This window comes from Lissotriton vulgaris, chromosome 7, assembly GCF_964263255.1.
Source record: "Lissotriton vulgaris chromosome 7, aLisVul1.2, whole genome shotgun sequence".
NCBI classification, from domain to species: domain Eukaryota; kingdom Metazoa; phylum Chordata; class Amphibia; order Caudata; family Salamandridae; genus Lissotriton; species Lissotriton vulgaris.
The window spans coordinates 822,387,795-822,412,780 of NC_141695.1; the positions used below are offsets into that span (position 1 = coordinate 822,387,795).

The 24,986-nt window shown below is 50.2% G+C and overlaps 1 protein-coding gene across 1 annotated transcript in view; it reads left to right on the forward strand.

Annotated features, from left to right (window-relative positions):
• Positions 1 to 24,986, forward strand: part of DNAH17 (dynein axonemal heavy chain 17) — a 15,539,113-nt gene that overhangs the window by 14,295,082 nt on the left and 1,219,045 nt on the right. The window contains exon 74 of the mRNA XM_086931082.1: positions 14,542 to 14,669. Coding sequence (XP_086787208.1) covers positions 14,542 to 14,669 — 128 coding nt within the window. The remainder of the gene's footprint in view (positions 1 to 14,541; positions 14,670 to 24,986) is intronic.

Sequence of the window (24,986 nt, forward strand, 5' to 3'; positions counted from 1 at the left end):
CAAGCGCCTTGAGACCCTCTGGGTGAGTAGTGCGCTATATAAATTCTTGAACTTGAACTTGAACTTGAACTTGCTGCAGCCCATGGGAGACTCCCTGGTATATCAATGCCCTGGGTACCTCTGTACCATATACTAGGGGCTTACAATGGTACCTTAGTATACTAATTGTGGGGTGTACAAATCACTTACCATAGAATTTAGAGGAGAGGGAGCACTGTCACTGGTGTCCTAGTTATCAGGAACTACAGTCAAAATACACTGACACCAGGCAAAAGGTGGGGGTGTCTATGACAGAAAGATCCTACTTAACCTACATAACCTTCTCCCAAACAAAGAAGATAAGACTAATCTTGCCCAGTTGAGTCTTCATTTTCGAAGCGGAAATATCTGGACAATTCATCTGCGTTGGCATGGTTACTCCCAGGTCTATATTTCACCAGAAAGTCCACCCCTGCAGTGTAATGGATCACCTAAACAATTTGGAGTTTTCACTTTTCATCTGTTTTAGCCATAAGAGGGGCTTATGGTCTGTCTGAGCATGAAGTGAGTGCCAAATACATATGGCCTCAATTCCTTCAAGGCCCAACCCACAGCAAAGGCCTTCCTGTCAACAGCTGACCAATGTTTCTCTCTGGGGTCAACTTTCATTAAATTGTGACAACACTGCTCCTATTCCTATCTCAACCTTTTCCTATCTCAGAGGCATCTGTCTGGAAAATAAATTGTTTGGAGTAGTTAGAACTCTGCAGAACTAAGTGTCCAATACACCATCTTAGGCATATTCTTAGAGGTGAGATCATTAAAGGGAGTCACAATGGACCCATATCCCTTAGCAAATCTTCTGTAGTACCCAATCTGAAAGAAACAGGTTATTGTTAGATTCCTTACCTTAGAATATCCCCAGGCGTCAGACTGGATCCAGAAAGTTTTCGTCAGCAGTACCCCTGAGCGTCTCCAGGAGTCGTCTGCGGCTCTGCGTCCGTAGTCGGCGGCGTGATCGCCGGGATGACGTTGTCGGAGTACTTAGACGCCGCCCTAGCCCACTGATGTCAGTTGTTCTTTTTTCCGCGCCAGCAAGCGCATATCCGGGAAGAACAGTACTCTTGTCATTTTTTGACTAATTTTTTTGATCTCTTTTAATCACTTTTTCGAGTCGACTTCGACTCGCTGTGCCGTTAGGGATGCCTGGTTTTAAACCTTGTGAGTCCTGTCACCGCCTGATTTCGGTGACTGACCCCCACCCTCGGTGCCTTTTCTGCCTTGGGGCCCACCATGATGACAAGTCGTGCCACGACTGCCGAGCCCTGACCCCGAAGGCTAGGCGGGAGTGGTCCCGTAATCTGCTCCGCACCACTCAAGGTCCCGGTCAAGGAGGAAGTCAAAGTACCGGTGGCGGAGCCGCAGTCATCGCAGCTCGTCAAGTCACCACCACTCGTCGGGCTCCAAGTCCTCCGGTAAGTCGAGGCATTTGAAAAAGAAGCTGAAGAGGCGCCATCGCTCTTCCGACCCCCCCTGACGCGGCTAGGGGTTCGGGCGACACCACCCACGCTGCTCCACTGGAGCCGCGAGCACTGCGTCCAGCTCCATACCCGCCGGTCCCTTGGCTGCACGCAACGCCGGAGGAGATAAGTGCTTTCCTCACGGCCATGAGGTCGCACTTCCCTCCGTCGTAACCTGTCGAGGCGCCTTCAGGCCCCGCGGGTCCGACTGGGAGCCCTAACGGGCCGGCGGCTCCGGCGCCATCAGATGCAATGGCCCGACGCCGCCGGGCCCTGCAGGATCCAGGCTGGGACCCGGGTCGTTGCCAGTCGACCTCACGACTCCTCCGCTGGCGCCGACCCCGAGGGTGTTGCTCCCGGTGCCGTCTTTGGATGACACCGGCCCCGGTTTCAGCCCAGTCCAGGTGCGACGCCGGAGAGGCGCCACTCGGCGTGGTCTCCCTCATCGATAGGTGATAAATTCATCTACGAACCGGCTCAATAATTTTTGCCTGGTTTCCAGGAGATGGATGACGAGGAGGACTGGGAGGGGTCTGAGGACCCTCTGTCACAGCAGTGCCAATTAAGCCAGGACTGGGCAGAAGAGCTGGGGCATGCCAGTGGTCTGGACACTTCGCCCAACACTGGATTCGTCTCTCCTCCCTCTGTGGCTTCGGAGAAGGGGGCTACTTATAGCGTGGTGTTGAACAGGGCAGCCAAGGCCTTGGCTCTTGAGCTCCCTGTTGCGGCCGTGAGGACTAACTTCCTCACTGAGGTGCTCAAACCACAGGCAAGTTCCTCAGAGCCTCTACTGCCGTTTAACGAGGCCCTCACCGATGTTCTGATGGGCACCTGGTCCAAGCCCTCTAAAGACCTCCCTGTGGATCGGAACGTGGCCCGACGCCATCACCCGGCTCCGGGCGACCCCTGCTTTCTGTCCGTTCACCCCACCCCCGAGAGCCTGGTGATCCAGGCCTCTACGTCCCAGACCGCATTCCCGACCGCTCCTCCGGATCGGGAATCCAAAAGGTATGATCAGTTTGGAAAGAAACTGATCTCCACTCTGAGTTTGGGGCTGTGGTCTGTCAACACAACCTGCCTTTTGGGCCGTTACACCCACTCTCTGTGGGATACGGTTGCGGACCTGCTGCCACAATGTCCAGAGGAGGCCCAGACACTTCTCGCCCAAGCCCTGGCGGAGGGGCGGAATGCAGCACGGTACTCAATTAGATGTGGACTTGACACCACGGACTCGCTGGGCAGAGCGATTTCCACAACGGTGGCGATTCGTTGCCACGCCTGACTGAGGTCTGCCAACTTCTTGGGGGATGTCCAGGCCACACTAATGGACATGCCCTTCGATGGCCGTTGCCTTTTTGGCGACAAAGCGGACAGTTCGCTAGAGCGTTTTAAGGACTCCAGGGCTACGGCCAAGTCCTTGGGCCTAGGCCAGCGCCAGCAAACTTACGCTTTTTGCCCCTTTCGTGGCAAGGAAGGGGCACCCCCACACGTCCAGCCAGCCACAGGCCTGCTGAACCAGTCTCAAGACGGTCACAGTCGCGGATGTGGTTACCGCTGTGGCGGTGCTGGGGGACAACGGCAGGGTCAGTTCACATCTGCCACCGCAGCATCTGCTTGTAAGCCTTCCTAGTCCGGCATTTCAGGCCCATTCAAGGCCAGTAGGGGGCAGGGTTCCTCCTCCACTGGCGTACCATCACGTCGGACAGGTGGGTGCTGCAAATCGTCCGAAAGGGCTACTCCCTCCCCTTGGAGGCGACCCCTCCAGCCATGCCTCCGCAGTCCCACCGCATGTCGGGAAATTACTTGCAACTTCTGCAGCAGGATGCTATGGCCCTCTTGGCCAAGGGGGCCATCAAGCACGTTCCTGGGCCAGAAGTAGGACGTGGTTGCTATTCCCACTACTTTCTGGTTCCCAAGAAGGGCAAAGGAAGCCTACGTCCTATCTTGGACCTCCGGAGCGTCAACAGCTTCCTCCGGAAAGAGAAGTTTAAGATGCTGACTTTGGCTCAGCTCCTAGCTGCCCTAGACCCTGGAGCCTGGATGGTAGCGTTGGACTTGCAGGACGCCTATTTCCACATCCCAGTCCTGCGGGCCCACCGGCGCTACCTGCGGTTCACAATAGGCCACAAACACTTTCAGTTTACCGTGCTCCCCTCCGGCCTCACCAGTGCCCCTCGGGTGTTCATGAAAGTGATGGCGGTCGCTGCTCATCTGCACAGATCAGGGGTTTCAGTCTTCCCCTATCTCGATGACTGGCTGTTAAAGGCGGGCTCACCCCAGACAGTCGTTTCCCACCTCCAGACTACGGCCGACCTCCTGCACCAGCTGGGGTTCTCCATCAATGGGCCGAAGTCTCACCTGTGACCCTCTCAGAAGCTCCTCTTCATTGGAGCGGTTCCTTTCCGCCTATACCACTTTTGCCCAGAGTGCTGCAGAAGATCTGGCGCGACTGGGCCCAAGTCATCCTTGTGGCTCCAGACTGGGAACGAAGATACTAGTATCCCGAGCTACTCAGCATGTCAGTCGATCCCCCGATTCGTCTACCTCATCAGGAGGACCTTCTGTCGCAGCAGCAGGGGACGGTCCTCCACCTGAACCTGTCCAGTCTCCACCTACATGCATGGAGATTGAGCGGGGAGAGTTGAGGCCATTTGACTTGCCTCCTAAAGTCTGTGATGTGATTCTCCCTCCACAAAAACAGTATACACCTGCAGGTGCAACAAATGTGTGGCATGGTGCACAGCAAAGGCTGTGGATCCACATTCTGCCCCTCTTTCAGAGGTTCTCCTCTTCCTTCTGTCTCTTGCCCAGCAGGGCTCTGCTCTGGGCACTATTAGCCTTCTTAATGCTTCCTGATCAGCCTTCTCTTTTCAAGTCCCCTGTTGTAAATACATTCTTGAAAGGCATCACACACATGTTCCCTCCTGTTCCTTTAGTGATGCCTCAGTGGGACTTGAACCCTGTACTGACTTATCTGATGTGCGCTCCCTTCAAGCCACTTCACAACTGTCCTCTTCATCTTCTGACTCTTAAAACTGCATTCCTGGTTGCCACCACCTCTTGCAGGAGAGTGAGTGAGCTCCAGGCTCTATCCTCAAAACCTCCTTTCCTCTCTGTCCATCCGGACAAGGTTGTTGTGAGGACTCGTCCTTCTTTTCTGCCCAAGGTGGTTACAGCCTTTCACATCGGGCAGACAATCACCTTGCCCACTTTCTTTCCACCTCTGCATCCCTGGAAGGAGGAAGAGAGGCTCCACCGTCTGGACCCAAAACATGCGCTCTCATTCTATCTGGACCACCCACGCCAGTTCCGGGTGGACGACCAACTCTTTGTTGGTTACGTGGGCACTATGAAGGGACGGGTGGTGCACAAGCAGACCATCTCTCAGTGGGTCGTCTTGTGCATCAAGGTTTGCTACTCATTGGCAAAAAAGGAGCCTCCTGTTGGACTGATCGCCCATTCCACTTGGTCCACGGTGGCTACTACTGCCCTGGGTCGGGGAGTCCCCTTGCAGGACATCTGTCAGGCGGCTACGTGGGCCTCGCTGCACACGTTTGCTTGGCACTACTGCCTGGACAGCCAAGTCCGGAGAGACGGCTTTTTTGGTCGTTCCGTTCTCCAGGACTTTCTGGTGTGATCTTGGTTTGCAGACCCACCACCGGGGTTGGTATTGCTGGGGTATCTATTCTAAGGTAAGGAATCTAACACTAACCTGTTTCTTTCAGATGCACAAGTTACTTACCTTTGGTAACGATATATCTGTAAGAAACAGTAGTTAGTGTTAGATTCCTTACCCCCCCACCTATCCTTCCCGTTCTGCGAACCGATATCTAGGGTTAAGGACAACCCTTTCAGGGCCCTAGTTTCATGGCACCAGTGTTGGTTTCTATCATGGATCTACGTTCCTGGCACAGAAAGCTATGTACAGAACTGACGTGACCGCGCTAGGGTGGCGTCTAAGTACTCCGACGACGTCATCCCGGCGATCCCGACGATGGACGCGGAGCCGCAGACGACTCCTAGTGACGCACAGGGGTACTGCTGACGAAAATGTTCCGGATCCAGTCTGACGCCTGGGGATATTCTAAGGTAAGGAATCTAACACTAACTACTGTTTCTTACAGATATATCGTTACCAAAGGTAAGTAACTTGTGCGTTAGGCCCAGAAAAGCTCTGACCAGTGTTTAGGTAGTGGGAGCAACCCATTCCACAGTGGTTTGGATTTTGCTCTCCAATGGTCGAACTTGACATCCACCTACCAGGCGGCCCAAGTATGCAACTTTACTTTGCCCTATCTAGCACTTACTGGCCTTGATAGTGAGGTCTGCCTTCTGCAGGCCCTCAAGTACATTCATAAGGTGAACCAGGTGATCCTACTAGGTGCAGCTAAAAACAGCTATATCATCTAGATATGCTGCACTAGTCTTCCAGGCTCGATGGATCTTGATTCACCAACGCCTCAAATATGGAATGTGCATTTTTCAAACCAAAGGGCATTACAGTAATCTGGAATTGCCCTCCATGGGTTGAAAATGCTGTCATAGCGTTTGCAGCATCTGTGAGTCCTATCTGCCAATAGCCTGCAGTCAGAAACTAGAAACTTGGATATTGCAGCTCTCAAAAGGCTTCTGCTTACCAACACTCCCACTATTAAACAAACTCTGTCATCTCTTCGTGTGGCAACCAAAATTTTCTTTTAGATGCCATTGATTTTTGTCTTCCACCCTCAATTAAGAAGGTGAATAACCACTGTCCCCCTGCTCCTTGGTTCACCGAGAGGTTAAAGACGGAACAAACCAAATGCAAATCTTTGGAAAGACGCTGGAGGAGGAATTATGCGTCTGACACCAAACTTGCATATAAAAGGGCTAAAAGAGAATACCATTCTCTCGGCAAGTGAGCTAGTAATCAATATTTCTGATAGATACATCTGCCGTGTGGATTCCTCACCTTGTGAATATCCCCCTTGCGTCAGCAACATTCGGAAATTCTTTTTGTAGCTTCACGCCGACGTGGATGCGGACGTCACAGAGACACGGCTCCGCTCGCGACTCCGCTGACGTCACCGACGCCTATAACAGGCCCACGCCGGCGTGATGACATCAGTTCCCTTTTTTCCGCGTCGTCGACGCTAACGGTTTTCAGGGATCGTACTGTAGCTTTACAGTAACTTTGTTACTATTATCCTGTTATTCTGTTTATCTTTGTATTCTTCGAAATGTCGTCGAAGAAAACTGGTTTTAAGGCTTGCGGCGAATGTGGCAAGACTATGTCTATCACCGATCCTCATGAATGCTGTGTTTGGTGTTTAAGTTCCGACCATGACGTCGAGGACTGTCCTTGCTGCAAGAAGATGACTCCGAAGGCGCTAAGAGAAAGAGAGGCGAAACTCCTTGTGGCTAAACTTAAAAATAATAAAGTTAAGAAATCTTCGAAGTCTCGAACTCGTCGGTCGAGGTCGAGATCGAGGTCGAGGTCTCGATCGAGGTCACGCTCGGAGTCGTCTTCGGCTCACGCTTCGAAGTCTTCGAGGAAGAAACATAAGAAGAGGAGCCATGAGTCACGTCATCACTCCAGAAAGGACTCTAGTTCAAGACAGAAGTCCCAGGTCAAACTTCTGAGTAAGGAAGTGGAGGTTTCGGAGTCGGAACATAACTCTGTTGGTGAGGCTTCACATCCGGATTCACCCGAATCTCAGAAGCAGGTCCATTCTCCAGTTCCGTCCAATCCTTCTGGTCAGGAGGATGAAGGTGAGGAGCAGGGGGCTGGTGAAGTCGAGGTTCCGGTGCCTGTGGGTTCGTCGACCCCGGTTCCTGGACTCGGTGAAGAGGTCGACGTCGTTTCGACTCCGCCTCCTCAGGAACGACCCAGAGATCCATATCCTGAGTTTCCAGCTCCAGGTCAGGATCCTTCTCAGTTCCTGAACGCCATGTTTGGTGTCTATTCTAGGGCAATGTTCCCGTCTGGTGCACCTGTTGGTCCCACGGGTCCTATGGCATTCAACTTGGGTGTTCCCCAGGCTTACGCCCCTGCGCCCTTCATGCCTTTTATGCCGGCTATACCACCGCATTGGCATTTTCCGACACCTCCGGTGTCGTCGACGCCGAAGCGCACGACGCCGACTCCGTCGACGCCAGTCACATCGACGCCGATGCCTACGACTCCGAGGCAGGATTCTGCCTGACCTCGTGTTGAGAAGCCTCGTCCGACTTCGGGTTCGACGCCGGCACTGGCCCCGTCGGAGTCTGGCTTCTGCTGTGAAGGAAAGGTCTCGGAGAAAGGCCTAGAGACTTCTGGAAGAGGAAAGGTATCAATATTCGGATACTGAAGAAGGGGAGTTACAGGATTCTGAAGATCCTTTTGTAGATTTGTGTGAGGCCAGTGGGCTTGAACTGTCGCCTGAGTGGGAGTTGGCTTCAGTGTCAAATGTACCATCAAAGGATGTGGTGCCTTATCACACCGTTATAAAAAAAGCAGCAAGTCTATTGAATATTACTCTGCCTACTGCTGATTATGAACCTAATATTTTAACTGAGGTTCTTCATTCACCCTCGTCAGTAATTCAACCTGTGTTACCCTTCAACGAGGCCTTATCTGAGCCCATCTATGAGGTTTGGAAGAAGCCTTTATCTGCTCCTGCAGTTTCAAGAACAGTTGCGAGGAGATACAGAGTGGCACCTGAGGACCCTGCGTTTTTATCAATTCATCCCTTGCCTGAGAGTTTGGTGGTGCAGGCTGCTTGCTCAAAGAAATCTGCTAGTGCTTTCCCACAGGTTCCTGGGGATAAAGAATCCAGAAAGCAAGATCAGAGTGCCAGGAAGGTTTTCTCTTCAGCCAGTATGGCGTTAAAGTCAACCAACGCAACGTGTCTGATGGGGAGGTATATCCATGCCTTGATGGATTCTGTCAAGCAGCTGATTCCGAAATTTCCTGAGGATGACAGGAAGGATTTTCAGGAAGGGATATCAGACACTCAAGCAGCTGCGAGACAGGTGATTCAGAGTGGTCTGGACACTGAATCTATCACTAACGTGTCTCTTTCAGATGCACAAGTTACTACGTGTGTAACGATATATCTGTCAGAGACATTAGTTAGTGATAGATTCCTTATCGACCCACCCATCCTCCCCGTTCTGCGAACCGATATCTAGGGTTAAGTTCATCCCCTTCAGGGTCCTAGTTTCAAGGTGCCAGTGTTGGTTTTTAGCATAGCTCTGCATTTCTGGCACGGAAAAGCTGTGTCTAAAAACTGACGTCAGCACGCGGAGGCGGCGTCTAAGTACTCCGACGACGTCATCACGGCGCCCACGACGCCGACAACGGACGCGGAGCCGCAGACGACGCGTACCGACGCGCAAGGGGACTGCTACGCAAAAATTTCCAGATCCAGTCTGACGCCTGGGGATATTCTAAGGTAAGGAATCTATCACTAACTAATGTCTCCTACAGATATATTGTTACACAAGTAGTAACTTGTGCGACAGGGGCAGACAGGAAGATACAGACAGAGACAGAGGGAGGGAGACAGGGACACTCAGGGACAGACAGAGACAGGGACAGACAGACAGATGGAGGCAGAGGCAGGGACAGGGACATACAGAGTAGAGACTGAGCCAGAGAGGGAGAGGGAGACAGAGGGAGAGAGAGGGTGACAGAAGGTGACAGAGGGAGAGGGAGGGAGGCTGAGAGAGAGTGAGACAGAGGGAGGGAGGCAGAGGAAGACAGTCAGGGGAGACAGAGGGAAGGACAGGGAGACAGACAGAGGGAGGGAGACAGACAGAGGGAGGGAGACAGAGGGAGAGGGGGAGGGAGGGAGACAGAGGGAGGGAGACAGAGGGACGTAAACAGAGGGAGACAAAGGGTGCCAGACAGAGGGCGACAGACAGAGGGAGGAGGGCGACAGAGGGAGGGAGAGAGAAAGAGAGACAGAGGGAGGTAGACAGACTGAGGGAGACAGATGGAGACAGACAGAGAGAGGGAGGGAGACAGAGACAGAGAGAGCGAGACAGAGGGAGACCGAGAGAGAGACAGAGGGAGGGAAACAGAGACAGACAGAGAAAGAGACAGAGACAGACAGGGACAGACAGAGACAAATAGAGGCAGAGACAGGGACGGGGCAGACAGACACAGACCAAGAGGGAGGCAGAGAGGGAGACAGAGAGAGAGAGACAGGGAGACAGATGGTGACAGAGGGAGGGAGACAGAGACAGTCAGGGAGACAGAGGGAAGGAGAGGGAGATAGAGGGAGGGAGACCAACAGAGGGAGACAGACAGAGGGAGACTGAGGGAGAGAGGGGGGGAGGGAGGGAGACAGAGGAACGGAGACAGAGGGAGACGGAGAGCAGGAGACAGGGAGCGGGAGACAGAAGGAGACAGACAGAGGGAGGAGGGCGACAAAGGGAGTGAGACAGGGAGCGAGACAGACAGAGATAGACAGAGGGAGGTAGACAGACAGAGGGAGAGAGAGGGAGGGAGACGGACAGAGAGAGAGGGAGGGAGACAGACAGAGTGAGTGAGAACCCCCCCAACCCCACTTTGGTGGTTCGGGCTCACTCGCTACGCTCGCTCGCTACACTGCCTTACTGTGTCACAAAATAATGCATCTCCAAAAAGTGTGTCGCCAACATGAAAAGTTTGGAAAGCTGTGTGCTATGCTATAGGCTACCAGACCTGTGAGAACATTGTTGACCAACCTCTGAAATGAGGCAGGTGCCTTTTTCAAACCAAAGGGCATCACAATGAATAGATAATGCCCACTGGCATTTAAAAAAACGTGTTTTTGGCTTGGCATCCCCAACTAGTCCTATTTGCTCGTTGCCTAAGTCCAGTGTACTCAGAAACTTGGCTGAGGCCAAAGTATCTATGAGCTCATCTGTCCTCGGAATAGGATGGGCATCTGTGAGAAGCTGGCTTGGTATATGATGGACACTTAGGCAAGTAGGAAACCCTGCACCAATCCAGACAGAGGGACGGAAACAGAGGGCAAGAGACAGAGGAAGACAGACAGAGGGAGGAGGGCGACAGAGGGAGCGAGACAGACAGAGAGAGACAGAGGGAGGTAGACAGACTGAAGGAGACAGACAGAGACAGAAAGAGGGAGAGGGAGGGAGACAGAGGGAGAGGGAGGGAGGGAGACAGAGAGGGAGACAGAGAGAGAGAGAGAGAGAGAGAGAGACAGAGGGAGCGAGACAGAGACAGACAGTGATAGAGCAGAGACAGGCAGTGACAGACCAAGACATATAGAGGCAGAGAGAGGGACAGGGACAGACAGAGGCAGAGACTGAGACAGTCAAAGACAGAGAGGCAGAGAGGGAGATGGAGAGGGAGATAGAGGGAGACAGAGGGAGAGAGAGAGAGGGAGACAGATGGTGACATAGGGAGGGAGCCAGAGAGAGAGGGAGACGCAGGGAGGGAGGCAGAGGTAGAAAGTCAGGGGGAGACAGAGGGAAGGAGAGGGAGATAGCCAGAGGGAGGTAGAGGGAGATAGACAGAGGGAGGGAGACAGAGGGAGACCGACAGAGGGAGACAGAGGGAGAGAGAGAGAGGGAGGGAGGGAGACAGAGGAATAGAGACAGAGGGAGGGAGACAGAGGGACAGAAACAGAGGGAGATAGAGAGCGGGAGACAGAGGGCGACAGACAGAGGGACAGACAGAGAGAGACAGAGGGAGGTAGACAGACAGAGGGATACAGACGGAAACAGACAGAGGGAGAGAGAAGGAGGGAAACAGAGAGAGGGGGAGGGAGACAGAGAGAGGGAGACAGTTAGAGAGAGAGAGAGGGAGACAGAAAGAGTGAGTGAGAAACCCCTCGAACCCCTCTTAGGTGGCTCGGGCTCGCTCACTCGCTACACTGCCTTACTGTGTCCCAAAATAATGCATCTCCAAAAAGTGTGTCACCAACATGAACATGAAAAGTTTGGAAGGCTACCAGACCTGTGAGACCATTGTTGACCAACCTCTGAAGTGATGCAGGTGCCTTTTTCAAACCAAAGGGTATCACAATGAATAGATAATGCCCACTGGCAGTTAAACATTTTGTTTTTGGCTTGGCATACCCAACTAGTCTGATTTGCTCGTAGCCTTAGCCCAATGTACTCAGAAACTTGGCTGAGGCCAAAGTATCTATGAGCTCATCTGCCCTTGGAATAGGATGGGCATCTGTGAGAAGCTGGCTTGGTATATGATAGACACTTAGGCAAGTAGGCCCCCTGCACCAATCCAGACAACCCTTACGGTGATTTTAGTGGTCTTAGACAACCTTAGAAAGCTCTCTTAAGTGGTAGCTGTGGAGAGCAGCCTTCAGGCTTAGTCCGGAAGGAGTATAAAGCAGCTTGTTTTCCCAGAACGTAATCTTATAGGTATAGATTAAGTGAAAATTAACCACATAGTGTTTTTATAAACAACATGTATTTATTATATGACAGTCAATAACTCCTCAACAGAGATGTACACAATGCACACAAAACTTTACAATAGAAACAGGTAAGTAGCACGAAATGCACAGTAGTCACTAGGGGGAGACCAAACCCATTTACTAAAGTAGAGTTATGCAAACCACAACTCCAGTCATGACTATACCCAGAAGACATAGAAGTGCCGAGGACCCAAGGAACCACCCGAGGTCAGTAACCAGGATCCCCATGGAGGCAGTGTGCAGAGTGGGAACACAACCGCGGGCTCAATACAAGTCAATGGGTAAGTCGCGGTTGCAATTTTAAAGAAGGAACCTTCCCAGTGGACCCTGAAGAAACCCTTTGGAAGACAGAAGGGTGTAGAGCCACCCCCCTCCCGTGGATGCACCAGGAACCAGGATACCTACACAGGGAAGCCGGGTGCATAGGTGTGAAGTGCCATTAGAAACCGCTGTTGAACTCAATGGGACCGGAAGAAGCTGCTGCTGGAGAAGGTGAAAGTGTCCGATGGAACCCAAAGGTGTATTCAGAATAGAAGTACCTACAAGCAGAGGGAACAGAGTTTATGCCACTCAAGAGTGACCTGGAGGCATGCCCACCGATGTCGAGTGTTGCAGAAGAGATGACGGTAACCTTGGAGTTGCAGCTGTGAGGACCGGTGACGCTGTAGAAGGCTGAGGGCCATCCACAAGTTGTCCCATGTCGGCCGAGAGCAGGCAGCGTTTTCCTTGCGGGAGCGTGCAACCAAATGGCGCTGCGGGCTCCCGCAAGGAAATCACCAAAACGTGCACGTGCTGCATTGAAAGCAATGCAACACGTGCACGTTGTTTGCCTGGGAAGCTGCATCAATCTCAAGAGGTCCCTTTCCTATGCAGCGCATGCGCGCTACGTAGGCGAGACCTAAAAATGAAACTTTGAAGTTTATTTTTGAAAAGTCCCCGTGGGACCACTATTTGCTCTTATAAAATATTTTTTCAACCTTCTCAAAGAGGAAGGGGTTCCAAAGGGACCCCTTTCCATATGAGAATGGGTTACCACCACTTTTAACATGGTAGTAAATTATTACTGTTTTGCGACCAGAATTTGTTTGCAAAGCAGTAATATATACCATACCGATTCGGTATTTGGAAGGGATGTCCAGAACACACTACTTCAAAATCACCAAGTTACAGAATTTAGGGCTTTACCACCAACTTCTAGTTGGTGGTAAATAACGAATCCTTAACTGAGGAATGCACTAACTTGAGTGATCCCTATATCCTGGATTCGGTAATTTACCGAATCGGTATGTTAAGAATTCGGTATTTTACCGAACCCTTAAATTACCGATTCGGTAAAATACTGAATCCTACAAAAAATGCCACCTACATCTGAAAAGCCCAATACCGGTCGGTAACGGTCGAAATTCGGTAATTTCGGCCGTTACCGACCGGTATTGGGCGACCTACATCTGGCCCTTAATTTTCTACATCTGAAAAAGCATTTTTCTGTTCACAAATTGAGCTGCTTGCGACTGGAATAATGCTTTGTACAGCTGGCTTGAGGTGCTTTATTCTGTGGAGTGAACAGGAGAAAATAGATAATGTTTAATAAAGTTCCAAGCATGAACATACAGTTACCCTGGTGTTTGCTTTGATAAATTCCACTGCGTAATGAATTCAACACGAGGTGAATAGGAGGTAAAGCTTCAATTTCTCACTGGTAATTGCATTACCCTGAGTCCTTTACCTTGCAATATTTTATTACTTCCATTCCACCTCCCCTGTTAAGCCAGTCCAACTGTGTGTAGGGAGACAGGTGGTGTATGTGGCTTGGTACAAACAGAATGACACTGTGGGGAGAAGAGCATTTATATCAAAGAGTTTTGTGTGTCTGAGTGGCAAGGCTGCTTCACTACGTAATCAATTAAAGCGAAGGAAGGACTTAGCAATATTAGCAACCAAGAAGTAATCGAAGCAAAACCCCTCTGACCCTTGTGATTTTAGCCTTCTGCATATGCTTGCCCATCACAAAAACATCCAGAATAGTAACAAAATCACAGCTTTCTACTAAAAGCAGCAGCTCTACAATAAACATAACCAACAGCAGGGGGACCAGTTTTAAAAAATGTCACAAAATGAAGGCAGATATTAACAAATTACATCAACAAACTTAAAGCCCTTAACTGCAGCACATTGCACCACCAAGTCGCTAAAACATATGGTAGGGATAATTCTGTAGGTCATGCATATCATAAAGAAACCCACCATGGAGAACTATAATTGGAGGTCAGTAACTTTTGAACACATCTTGTGTCTTGTGTAAAGTATTTTTTGTAGGGAAGGCTCTGACACAACAGGCTGTTTTCAAGTTAGTGTTGCATGTTAAAACTTTATATATTTCTTGAATAGAACATATTCCTTAATAATATTAAACAGAATCATTGCCAACAGTTTAATCTATAACCATTCATTGAGATTTATGAGTTTTCCTACTTATACAAGTACACCTCTAAGGAGACACCTTCATCAGGTGTATCCTGTTCACATATCGTGTTAAAATGTGCATTACACCACTGACCTCTCTCGTAGGAAGAAATAGTTCAATTAATAAACTGTTGTGTTTCTTTTTCTTTCAATTTTTTTCACAGGCAAAAAGTTAGGATTTGCCATAGACAATGGGAAAATCCACAATGTGTCCCTGGGACAGGGACAAGAAGTGGTCGCGGAAAATGCACTAAGTGAGGCAGCCAAGGAGGGTCACTGGGTCATTCTGCAGGTAGAACTAAAATAATGCATGTACACATATGCTACTTGTATCCTCTGTCGTGGAATCTCTTTTACCTCCAAGTTAAAGGCATGCCATGCACTACTGGTACAGTGGATGTCACTTCTCTGCTACCTTGCCAGGTGAGGCTGCATGCCTATAGATCCCATTCTCTACTGTGGAACTGATTCCTAGCATTGATGAGTTAGCATATTGGGATTGCCTGACCATAGAGATCTCTGGCGTTTGAACTGACAAAGGTGTGTGGCAGTGAATGATCTCAGTCCACAGGCTTGCCTCATTGTTTCCGGTGATGGTTTGCACCCGTGGGTGCTCTTGCCCCCTAGATTCAGTACATTAATAGGTCTGAGGGTGTGTACAACGAGAAGGGGTACAACTTTACCAAACTTTGTGGATAATTGTAGTGATGATGGACTTTACTGGTGAGTTCTGTCACCGCGTTGACTCTGTGTATTGACAGTTGTAAGGATGCCTCTCAATGGATGTTGTTTTCATCCAGATACTGTTTACTATATTCAACCATCCTGTCCTGCAATATGTCATAACTGAGAGCCATGCTTTAATCGGCTCCCTTTTGGGATAGCCTCTGTTAGTTCCAACAGTGCAACTTCTGGGGTTGCTATGAGTTCATAGTCTACCATTACCACCAGTATTTCAAACACCTAATGCCAATATTGGCTCATCTCTTAGCAAGGAGGTACCTGAACCCACTGCCACTAAACGTACCACTGCACACACCAGCCCACTTACCAGTCCCACCCCAACACGTCACAGAAACCACCTGAGCAAAAAAATACATTTGCATGCTCCCTTCTCAACACACGCTCACAATGCAAGCATTCCACTGAATTATGGGACCTCATCACCACCCTATCACCCGACGACATCTTCCTCACTGAGACTTAGCTCAAACCCACATCCACTCCAGACATTGCCACAGCAATCCCCGACGGATATAAAATCACTCGCCAGAACTGCACCAACAAGCCAGGCAGAAGGACAGCCATCATCAACAAAGAGACCATACAGTGAACCACCATCACTGACAATACCACCCCCACCCCCCCATGAAACATCTCAAATTCAAGCTCCACACAGACAACAAGATCACCATCAGAGACACCAACCCACCAGGCCAGCATTTCAGCTTCTGCAACACCATGGCAGACTTCATTGTGCCCCTAGCCTGACTACATCTTCCTCGGCAACCTAAATTGCCACATTGACGACCCGAACGACAAAAACATTGCACACAGTATGAGCAGCCTCAGGTTGACCCAGATCATCCATGACCCTTCACACACATAAGGAGACACGCTGGTTCCAATTTTCACTTCCAGCAACCACGTCAAATGCAGCCTTGTCACAGATCTCACATGTACCGATCACTCAATTGTCCACTTCAGCATCTTCTGCCCCCACAAAGCCACCGCCATAATGACCAACCAACGCCCACACCGGAGGTCCAACCAAATCTCAGAGACCAGCTGGGTGAACGCCCTCAACACCTCTAACCCTGCTACCACCCCCAACCTCGAACATGGAAGGGAAAACATCAACGCCTGGATAACCAATTGTGCAGACAGCATCAACCCCATCAAGAGCAACATCTAGAGAAAGTCCTCAAAAAAGGCCAGCTGGTACACCCAAGAACTCAGAACAGTGAAATGAGACAGAAGACAGTTGGAGAGGAGATGGCGCATTTAGGAAAGTAGGAGTTGCTTTCATTGTTACTCCCACTTTCTGCTGGTGTCAGTATTTTTTTTGTACTAGTCTGACTGGGATCCTGCCAATCATGGACCCCAGTCACTGTGCGTAATCCCTATATTTGACATGGTAAGTACTTCTGTACCTCCACAATAGGCTACTGGAGTACCCCTATGAGTCCCTAGTATATGGTACTGAGGTACCCAGGGCATAGGTACACCAAGGTCTCCCATGGGCTGTACATTTATCGTATAAGCAGGACAACCCTACAAACCCTAGAGTTGATTCTCCAGGCTTTATAAGTGTGATCAGCCATTTAAATACATATAGTGGACATAAGTCATTACGAGATGTCAAACTATATAGTGGCTCCACAGAACCCGGTCATGTTTGGTATCAAGCATGTTGGAATCATACCACAACACAGATTTAAGTGTTGGAATTATGATCACATGTCCTGGAGACCTCCCTTGGGTATCCCATGCACTCCCGATAACAGCTATTCAGGGTCTGCCAGCAATCTAATGCTGCTGCCTACCACAGACACAATTCTGCTCTCCTGCCGCTGAGCCAAGCTCGAGCAAGGGAAGATAGAAAAGTATGTTTCCTGTTGCAGGGAGGTGTGACCTCCCACACAGTACTTAGTTTACTTGCAGGACCACCAGATTGCTTTGAAGGGCACATTTGGTGCCCTCCTTGCATACTCCAATTGGAGCCAGTTCTGGGAGCCCTTGGCTCCCGCTCTGGCGTAAAACTGGGAAGGACATGGGAGTATGCTCCCCGTACCAGCCTCTCCTCAGGGAGGGATACCTGAGCCGCCCTAACCCCTTTCTTAGGGCATAAAAGCACTTATGGCGAATCTGTCCCATGGTGAATCTGGGTGGGCCCTCAGATTCACCATGGGTCAAGCCTCAAATGACGCCACTTTTCGACTATCTGGATACTTGAACTTTGCTGGACTTCACCTGGAACCAAGACTGCATCAAGGAAGACTCCTGCTGCTCCTGGTCTTGCTGTTCTGCAAGACTTCATCCTCTGTGTTTCTTCCAGGATCTTCAACAGACTTGTGGGCATCAAGGACACCTGAAGCAATCTCCCTTAAAGGGAAGGAGACACTCCCCTGCATCTGCAGACACTTCAACAAAGCTAACCGGCCTGCTGCTCCTGATGTCCCATCTACTTCTAAAGGAAAAGCAACAATGGTGATAGTTCTGCAATTCCATCGAGGACTGACCTGTCCTCTTAGCAAGTTTGAGGCCAGTATCCCTCATTGGAACTGCTGGGACCAAACCCCTGTGAACAGCGTTGACTTGCCGTTGCCAAGGCGTGTTGGCTCTGTACTCCAGAGATCTTCGGTCTACAAGAAGTTCCAGCCTCCAGCACATCTTTTTGTCAAGATCAGCATCCTCACCACATCCTCTGAACCGTGGGCCTACATCTTTGGTGAGCAGCTCGAGGTCCTCTTGGACTCCTGTGCCTTTGGCCTACGGGTCCTCTTGAGGGTCTTCTCCTGCTTCAGTTGACTCCCCTGCTTGCTCCATGCCTGTGCTGACTCTCCTGCTTGTCCTTAGTCCCTTGGACCTTGCTGGTCCCAACATTGCTCCTTCTTTGCTTTCCACACCTGTTGTAGCTGCCAAAGCTTGTTGGTGCTCCTGCCGGACACCGACCTACTTGTTTTTGATTTCCATCATGGGACAGCTCGTGCACAGCTCATGGTCTTCCTCAGTATCACTTGGTCCTCACAGCTGCAGTGACAAGGTCACCGTCATCCCTTCTCTATCTTAAGTCATCGGTGGGATTTGCCCTTCTGTGTCTCCTGGTCACCTCCAAGTGGCATTGACTCGGTCTCCTCTGCTTGTAGGTTCTTGTCTTCAAGTATATACCCTTGGATTCCGCCAGACGCTTGCATAGTCTTCGCCAGCAGCTTCTTTTCTGTAGTCCTCCATTGTGGTCTACGGCGGTTTCCGACATCACTTCGCACCTATGCACCCGACTTCCATGGTGTAGGTATCCTGGTTCCTGGGGTATCCAAAGGTGGGGTGACTCTCCAACCTTCTGTTTTCCACTGGGTTTCTTCAGGGTCCACTGAGAAGGTTCCTTCTTCAAAACCGCAACCAAAACGTTCCTGTTGACTTCTATTGAGTATGTGGCTGTGTTTGCACTCTGTACACAGCCACCACAGGGTTCCTGGGTACTTACCTTTGGTGGTTCCTTGTGTCCCCAGCTCTTCTGAGTCTCCTGCTCCAACTCCCGACATAGTATATGGTTTAGTCACCCCCTGTAGACCACTGGGTATAATGCTTACTTATTATTTGCAATTGAAGTATTCTTGTGTATTTGTGTTTATATCTCCAGGTAGGAGATATACCAATGTGTTAGTGAGTGTTGTTCAATAAATAAACACATTTTAATATATACAATATGTGGTTCATTTTCTTTTAGCCTACACTACATGATTAGATCTGGAAAAACAAGTTGCTTAACCGCTTCCGTGCGGGGCCGATTCCCCCCCCCGGTGCTGAGCTCTAATTAAAACGGGCGTGGTCATGACGGAACGGTTCCATAATAAGCACAGCTCAACCGATGATCATGATGGAACCGTTCCGTCATGAGCATCGAAGGGGTTAACACTCCAAGATAAGCCTGAAGGCTGCTCTCCACAGCTACCACTTTGAAAGCTTTTAAAGATTATCAATAACCACTAAAATCACCATAAGTGTTGTTTGGATTAGTGCCTAGGTGCTTCACTTAGATAAGTATGCACCATATACTAACCCAGCCACCTACATTAGTGTGCAGCAGTGGGATTTAAGCCTTCACTGTTTTAGCAGCGAATCTGGGTTTACTTAGAGGGAAAACTATTACTAGCATTAGGCACATATAAATACACTTTGTAAGTAGTAAGTTCTAATGAACATTTTGGATTGTTAGCTGAGGGTCTATCACAACCCTTTCTGCAATCCTTTAGTATTTTAGTTTTCCTTAGGGTAGGTAGGTACAACACCACACTACACCTAGTTTACCATGTGTTTAGTTGGGGATGCCACTGGGTCCCAATCTTTTAGATACAGTGGTCTAAAGTTCCAGGAACTAAGGACCCTTGCTGCATCAATGAAGTTGAAGACCGGTACTAACCCTAACACTCAGAAACTCTTAGAGCTGCTTCTGCAGGATGGCCTACAGAAAGCTGATAGTTCAGAAGAACAGAATGATGTGGGTGGGGTGGCTCTAGAAGTATCAGGTGTGGGTCACCAAAGTGACACTTATTCTGACCGAGACCAGGAAGAGTCTGATCACTCCACACTGGTGAACTCTGAACCCCCAGGGAATAGTACAAATAGTACAGCAGGACTCCCTAGAGGTGGGTCCCCCTTTATTCCTTTTCTGAGGGTGCAAAGAATGCAGGGAAGGTCTAGATCCTCTTCTGTGAATTCCAATGCTTCTAACAATCCCATAGGAACTCCATCTCTAGTCAGAGGTAGGACTCCTTAGAGAGCTTAAGAGAGCCAAGCTCAGAATCAAACAATAACAGCTGGCCCTTGATAAGGAAACCTTGGAAGTACATAGGGCTAGGAAGAATGTGTGTCTTGAGTCCCATGATGGCAGCACTAGTTCCCCTAGTATCAGGGAGCAAAATGTTGATACTAGGAACTTGAGCAGGATTGTCCCTCCTTACCTGAAGGGGGTGATATCCATAAATGGTTCACTGCCTTGGAGAGTACCTGTGAAGTAGAAGGTCCCTCAAGGGCAGTGGGCAGCTATCCTATGGCTCTCCTTTGCTAGCAAATGCAAAGACAAACTTCTTACTGTCAAGGAGGAAGATGCTGACAACTATGCAGTCTTGAAGAGTGCCCTCATAGATGGGCTGGTTTAACCACTGAGCAATACAGGCTTAAAATCAGGGACACACAGAAGTCACACACCCAATATTGGGTTGGTTCTGTAGACAGTGCTATTAAGGCTCTGGAAGGCTGGCCTCATTAAAGCAATGTATATGTCTTTAAGGGATTGTGCAATTTTTTGATGAGGGAGCACATCCTTAACTGTCTTATTGAGGGTACGTGGTGGACTCTGATCTGACATCTCCCCAAGAATTGGGAAAGAAAGCAGACAAATAGGTCCACACCAGGGTGAAGCAGAAACACAATGGTGGTTTAGGTGACCAGAGGAAGCAACATTCTTCTAAGGCCCAAGAGAGGGGTGGGGAGAAAGGTAAAGACAAAAACAAGTCTTTACAAGTTTCCCAAAACTCTTCCTCTGGGGGTGGGTCCCAAAACTCATCTTCCACTAGCAAGAGACTTTGATATTACTTGTTCTGATAGATACATCTGCCGTGTGGATTCCTCACCTTGTGAATATCCCCCTTGCGCCAGCAACATTCGGAAATTCTTTTGTAGCCTCGCGCCGACGTGGACTCGGACGTCTTAGAGTCACGGCTTCGCCCGCGACTCCGCTGACGTCACCGACGCCTACAATAGGCCCACGCCGGCATGATGACATCAGTTCCCTTTTTTCCGCGTCGTCGACGCTAACGGTTTTCGGGATACTCTGTAGCTTCAAGTTACTCTGTAGCATTATTTCTTCGTTGTTTCCAGTTCTCTTGTTAATTTGTTCGTAAAAATGTCGACAAAGAAGACAGGTTTTAAGCCCTGCAGGGAATGTGGAAAAATGATGTCCGTTACGGACCCGCACCAGGACTGCATTTGGTGCTTGAGCTCCGATCACGACGCGGATGGCTGTTCGTCGTGTCAAAAAATGAATCCTAAGGCCCTCCGAGAAAGGGAGTCTAAGCTTCTTGTTGCTAAACTGAAGGCCGATAAAGAAAGAAAATCTTCGAAGTCCCATTCGAAGAAGTCAAGATCGAGGTCGAGGTCTCGGGAGGCGTCGGCTTCGAAGTCTTCCTCGGATCATGCTTCGAGGTCGCGAAGGAAGCACAAGAAGAGAAGACATGAGTCTCGACGTCATTCAGGTGATAAGTCTAGCTCGAGATCACCTAAGAAGATAAGATCGAAGGTAATTCCTCCACAAGAGGCTTCGGATCAGGAGGGCGAGGCTTCGCCTTCGGAGTCGCCGGCTCATTCACCGGCTCCGGCACCCGATCCGTCTCTGGCTCCATCTCTGGCACAGGAGGAGGAAGAGGAGGTTCCTGAAGAGGTTGAAAATTCGACTCCTGTTTTTGAGACAGATTCGAATCTACCTCGAGGTCGGCCTGAGCATCCACCATTTCCAGCTCCAGGTCAGGATCCTTCTGCGTTTCTTAACGCAATGTATGATGTCTTCTCTAAGTCTTGGTACCCCTCTGGAGCGCCTTCGGGTCTTATGGGTCCAATGGCATTTAATTTGGGGGTGCCTCACTCATATGCCCCGGCACCTTTCATGCCGTATTTGCCGGCTCCGACCCCGCTGTGGCAGCACAAGGCTCCACGAGGTCGACGCCGATGTCGACGCCGGCTCGTCCAAAGTCGACGACTCCAGCACCGGCGTCGCCTGCTCCAAGCAAGTCTTTGGATCATTCTTCTAAGCCTTCGGGTTCGGTCCCGATGTCGGCTCCGGCGCCGTCGGAGTCGACAATGGATCCGGCTGCACTTCGAGTTAAGCAGAGATCTAGAAGGGAGGCTCAACGTCTGCTAGAAGAACAGAGGTATTGTGAGTCTCATTCTGACTAGGTGACAATTATGTTGAGGTTCTAGCAGAGGCTAGTGGACTTGAATTTTCTCCAGAGTGGGTCTAGCAATCAGGCCCTGATGCACCGTCAAAGGATGCTCAACAATATCACGTGGTTTTGAGAAAAGCAGCTGGTCTTTTAGGCTTAACATTGCCTACTGTTGAGTTCAAATCTAATCTGCTTACAGAGGTTCTTCATCCTCCAAGCTCAGCAGTGGAGCCTCTGCTCCCTTTTAATGATGCTTTGACTGATCCCATTATGGAGGTGTGGAAGAAGCCTCTTTCTGCTCCTGCAGTCTCGAAAGGTGTGGCTCGGAGGTATAGAGTGGCTCCTGAGGACCCTGCCTTTTTGTTGACACACCCTTCGCCTGAGAGTTTGGTGATCCAAGCGGCATGTTCCAAGAAGTCAGTGGGTGCTTTTCCCCAAGTTCCTGGTGACAAGGAGGCTAAAAAGCAAGATCAGGTAGCCAAGAAGACTTTCTCTTCCGCTAGCATGGCGTTGAAGTCCACAAATGCCACTTGCCTTATGGGAAGATATATCCATGCTTTAATGGACTCAGTACGTACTTTGATCCCAAAGGTTCCTGAAGACTGTAGAGGTGACTTTGAGGAAGCTTTATCTGACACTCAAGCAGCAGCTCGTCAGGTTATTCAGAGCGGCCTTGATACTGCAGACTCTGTGGCGAGGATTATGGGCACTGCTGTTGCCACAAGGCATTCTGCATGGTTGAAATCCTCAGATTTTTCAGCTGATGTGCAATCTGCTTTGCTTGATCTGCCTTTCGATGGAGAGGGACTCTTTGGCAAAAAGGCGGATTCGGCCTTGGAGAGATTTAAGGACAGCAGAGCAACTGCTAGATCTCTTGGTCTGCAAGTGAGAGGCTCTACGACCAGGAAATTCAGAGGCTTTGGTCGCTCTTCCTTTCGTACATTTAGACAAGGACAGCAGCAACAGCAGCAGCAGTCAAACACCTTGTATAAGTCGTACAGGGGAAGGCAAAGGGCTCTTCCTCCTCCACCTCCTGCAACCCCCCAGCCACAGAAAATCGAGGATCATGTGGGTCCGGTGGGGGGTCGGGTTACTCACTTTCTACGGTATTGGGAATCGGTTACATCAGATCTTTGGGTTCTCAATCTCGTAGAAAATGGGTATGCCCTTCCCTTTCGGGAATTCCCTCCCAATTACCCTCCTTGCTCAGAGGAACATCTACTACTCCTACAGGAGGAAGTTCAAACTCTGTTGAGGAAGGGTGCGATAGAGGTGGTCCCAGAGCAGGAAAAAGGTCAGGGATGCTACTCCCGGTATTTTCTGATTCCCAAGAAGGATGGCAGGCTTTGGCCGATTTTGGATCTCAGGATCTTGAATTTTTATCTAAAACAGGAGAAATTCAATATGCTCACCCTTGCTCAGGTTCTTCAGGCTCTGCTGGAAGAAGACTGGATGGTGTCGCTCGACTTGCAGGATGCGTACTTTCACATCCCTATCCTGAAGTCGCACAGGAAGTATCTCCGTTTTACGGTGGGTTCGCAGCACTTTCAGTTTGCGGTCCTTCCGTTTGGGATTACTACTGCGCCTCGAGTCTTCACCAAGGTGATGGCAGTGGTGGCGGCGCATCTCAGGAGGTCCGGGATTCCAGTATTCCCTTATCTAGACGACTGGCTGATCAAAGCGGAGTCGGTCGAGAAAGTGCTCCATCACTTGCAGGAGACAACCCAGTTGTTGTTCAGGTTGGGTTTTTCAATAAATGTGCCAAAATCTCACCTGGTGCCCTCCCAGCGCAACCTGTTCATAGGTGCAGTACTGGACACAACTGTATGTTGTGCATTCCCACCTCCTCAAAGGATTCGCGACATACAGGATATGGTTCCTTTATTCTACAATGGAGCGGTTGTTCCAGTCCTGAAGGTCCTTCGCCTGCTCGGTCTGATGGCTTCTTGCATTCTGTTGGTCCACCATGCACGCTGGCACATGAGGGCGCTCCAGTGGTGCCTCCGCAGGCAGTGGTATCAGCACAACGGAGATCTCAGGGAGTCAGTGAGGATCTCCAGAGAAGCTGCGGCGGATGTGTCTTGGCGGGGCGTGGAAAGCAACCTGTCTCAGGGGAAGCCTTTTCAGCTACCTCCTCCGGTGGCCACAGTGATTACGGATGCATCCACTCTAGGGTGGGTTGCTCATCTGGGGGACCTGGAGGTCAAGGGTCTTTGGTCTCCAGAGGAAAGGTTGCTTCACATCAACCTTCTGGAATTGCAGGCGATACGTCTGGCGCTCAAGGCCTTCCTCCCTTCCCTTCGTGGTCAGTCGGTTCAAGTCCTGACGGACAACACGACCGCGATGTGGTACATCAACAAGCAGGGAGGAGTGGGGTCGCAGTGTCTCTGCAGAGAGGCTCTGCGTCAGGACCACCAGATTTGTCTGATGGCAAATCATCTGGCCGGAGTTCTGAACGTTCGTGCAGATGTTCTCAGTCGGCAGTTCTCTGCCGATCACGAGTGGAGGCTTCACCCAGAGGTGGTGCGTCATGTCTTTCGGACATGGGGGACTCCTCAGGTGGACCTGCTCGCTACTTGCGAGAATGCTCACTGCCCGTCATTCTGCAGTCTCCAGTATCCGATGCAGGGAGCCTTGGGGGACGCGTTTCAGTTGAGTTGGGGGAATCAACTCCTTTACGCGTTTCCTCCCATACCCTTGATTCCTCGGGTTCTGAGGAAGATTCGTCAAGACCAGGCCCAAGTCATATTGATCGCCCCGGACTGGCCAAGAAGGGTGTGGTATACAGATCTACTCCACCTCTCCTCTCACCCGCCGCTCCGTCTCCCTCTCAGGGCAGACCTCCTCTCTCAGATGGAGGGGCAGGTTCTACACCCCCACCTCCAGACATTGTACCTTCATGCCTGGAGATTGAACGGGGCAACCTGATTTCCTTATCCCTCACACCT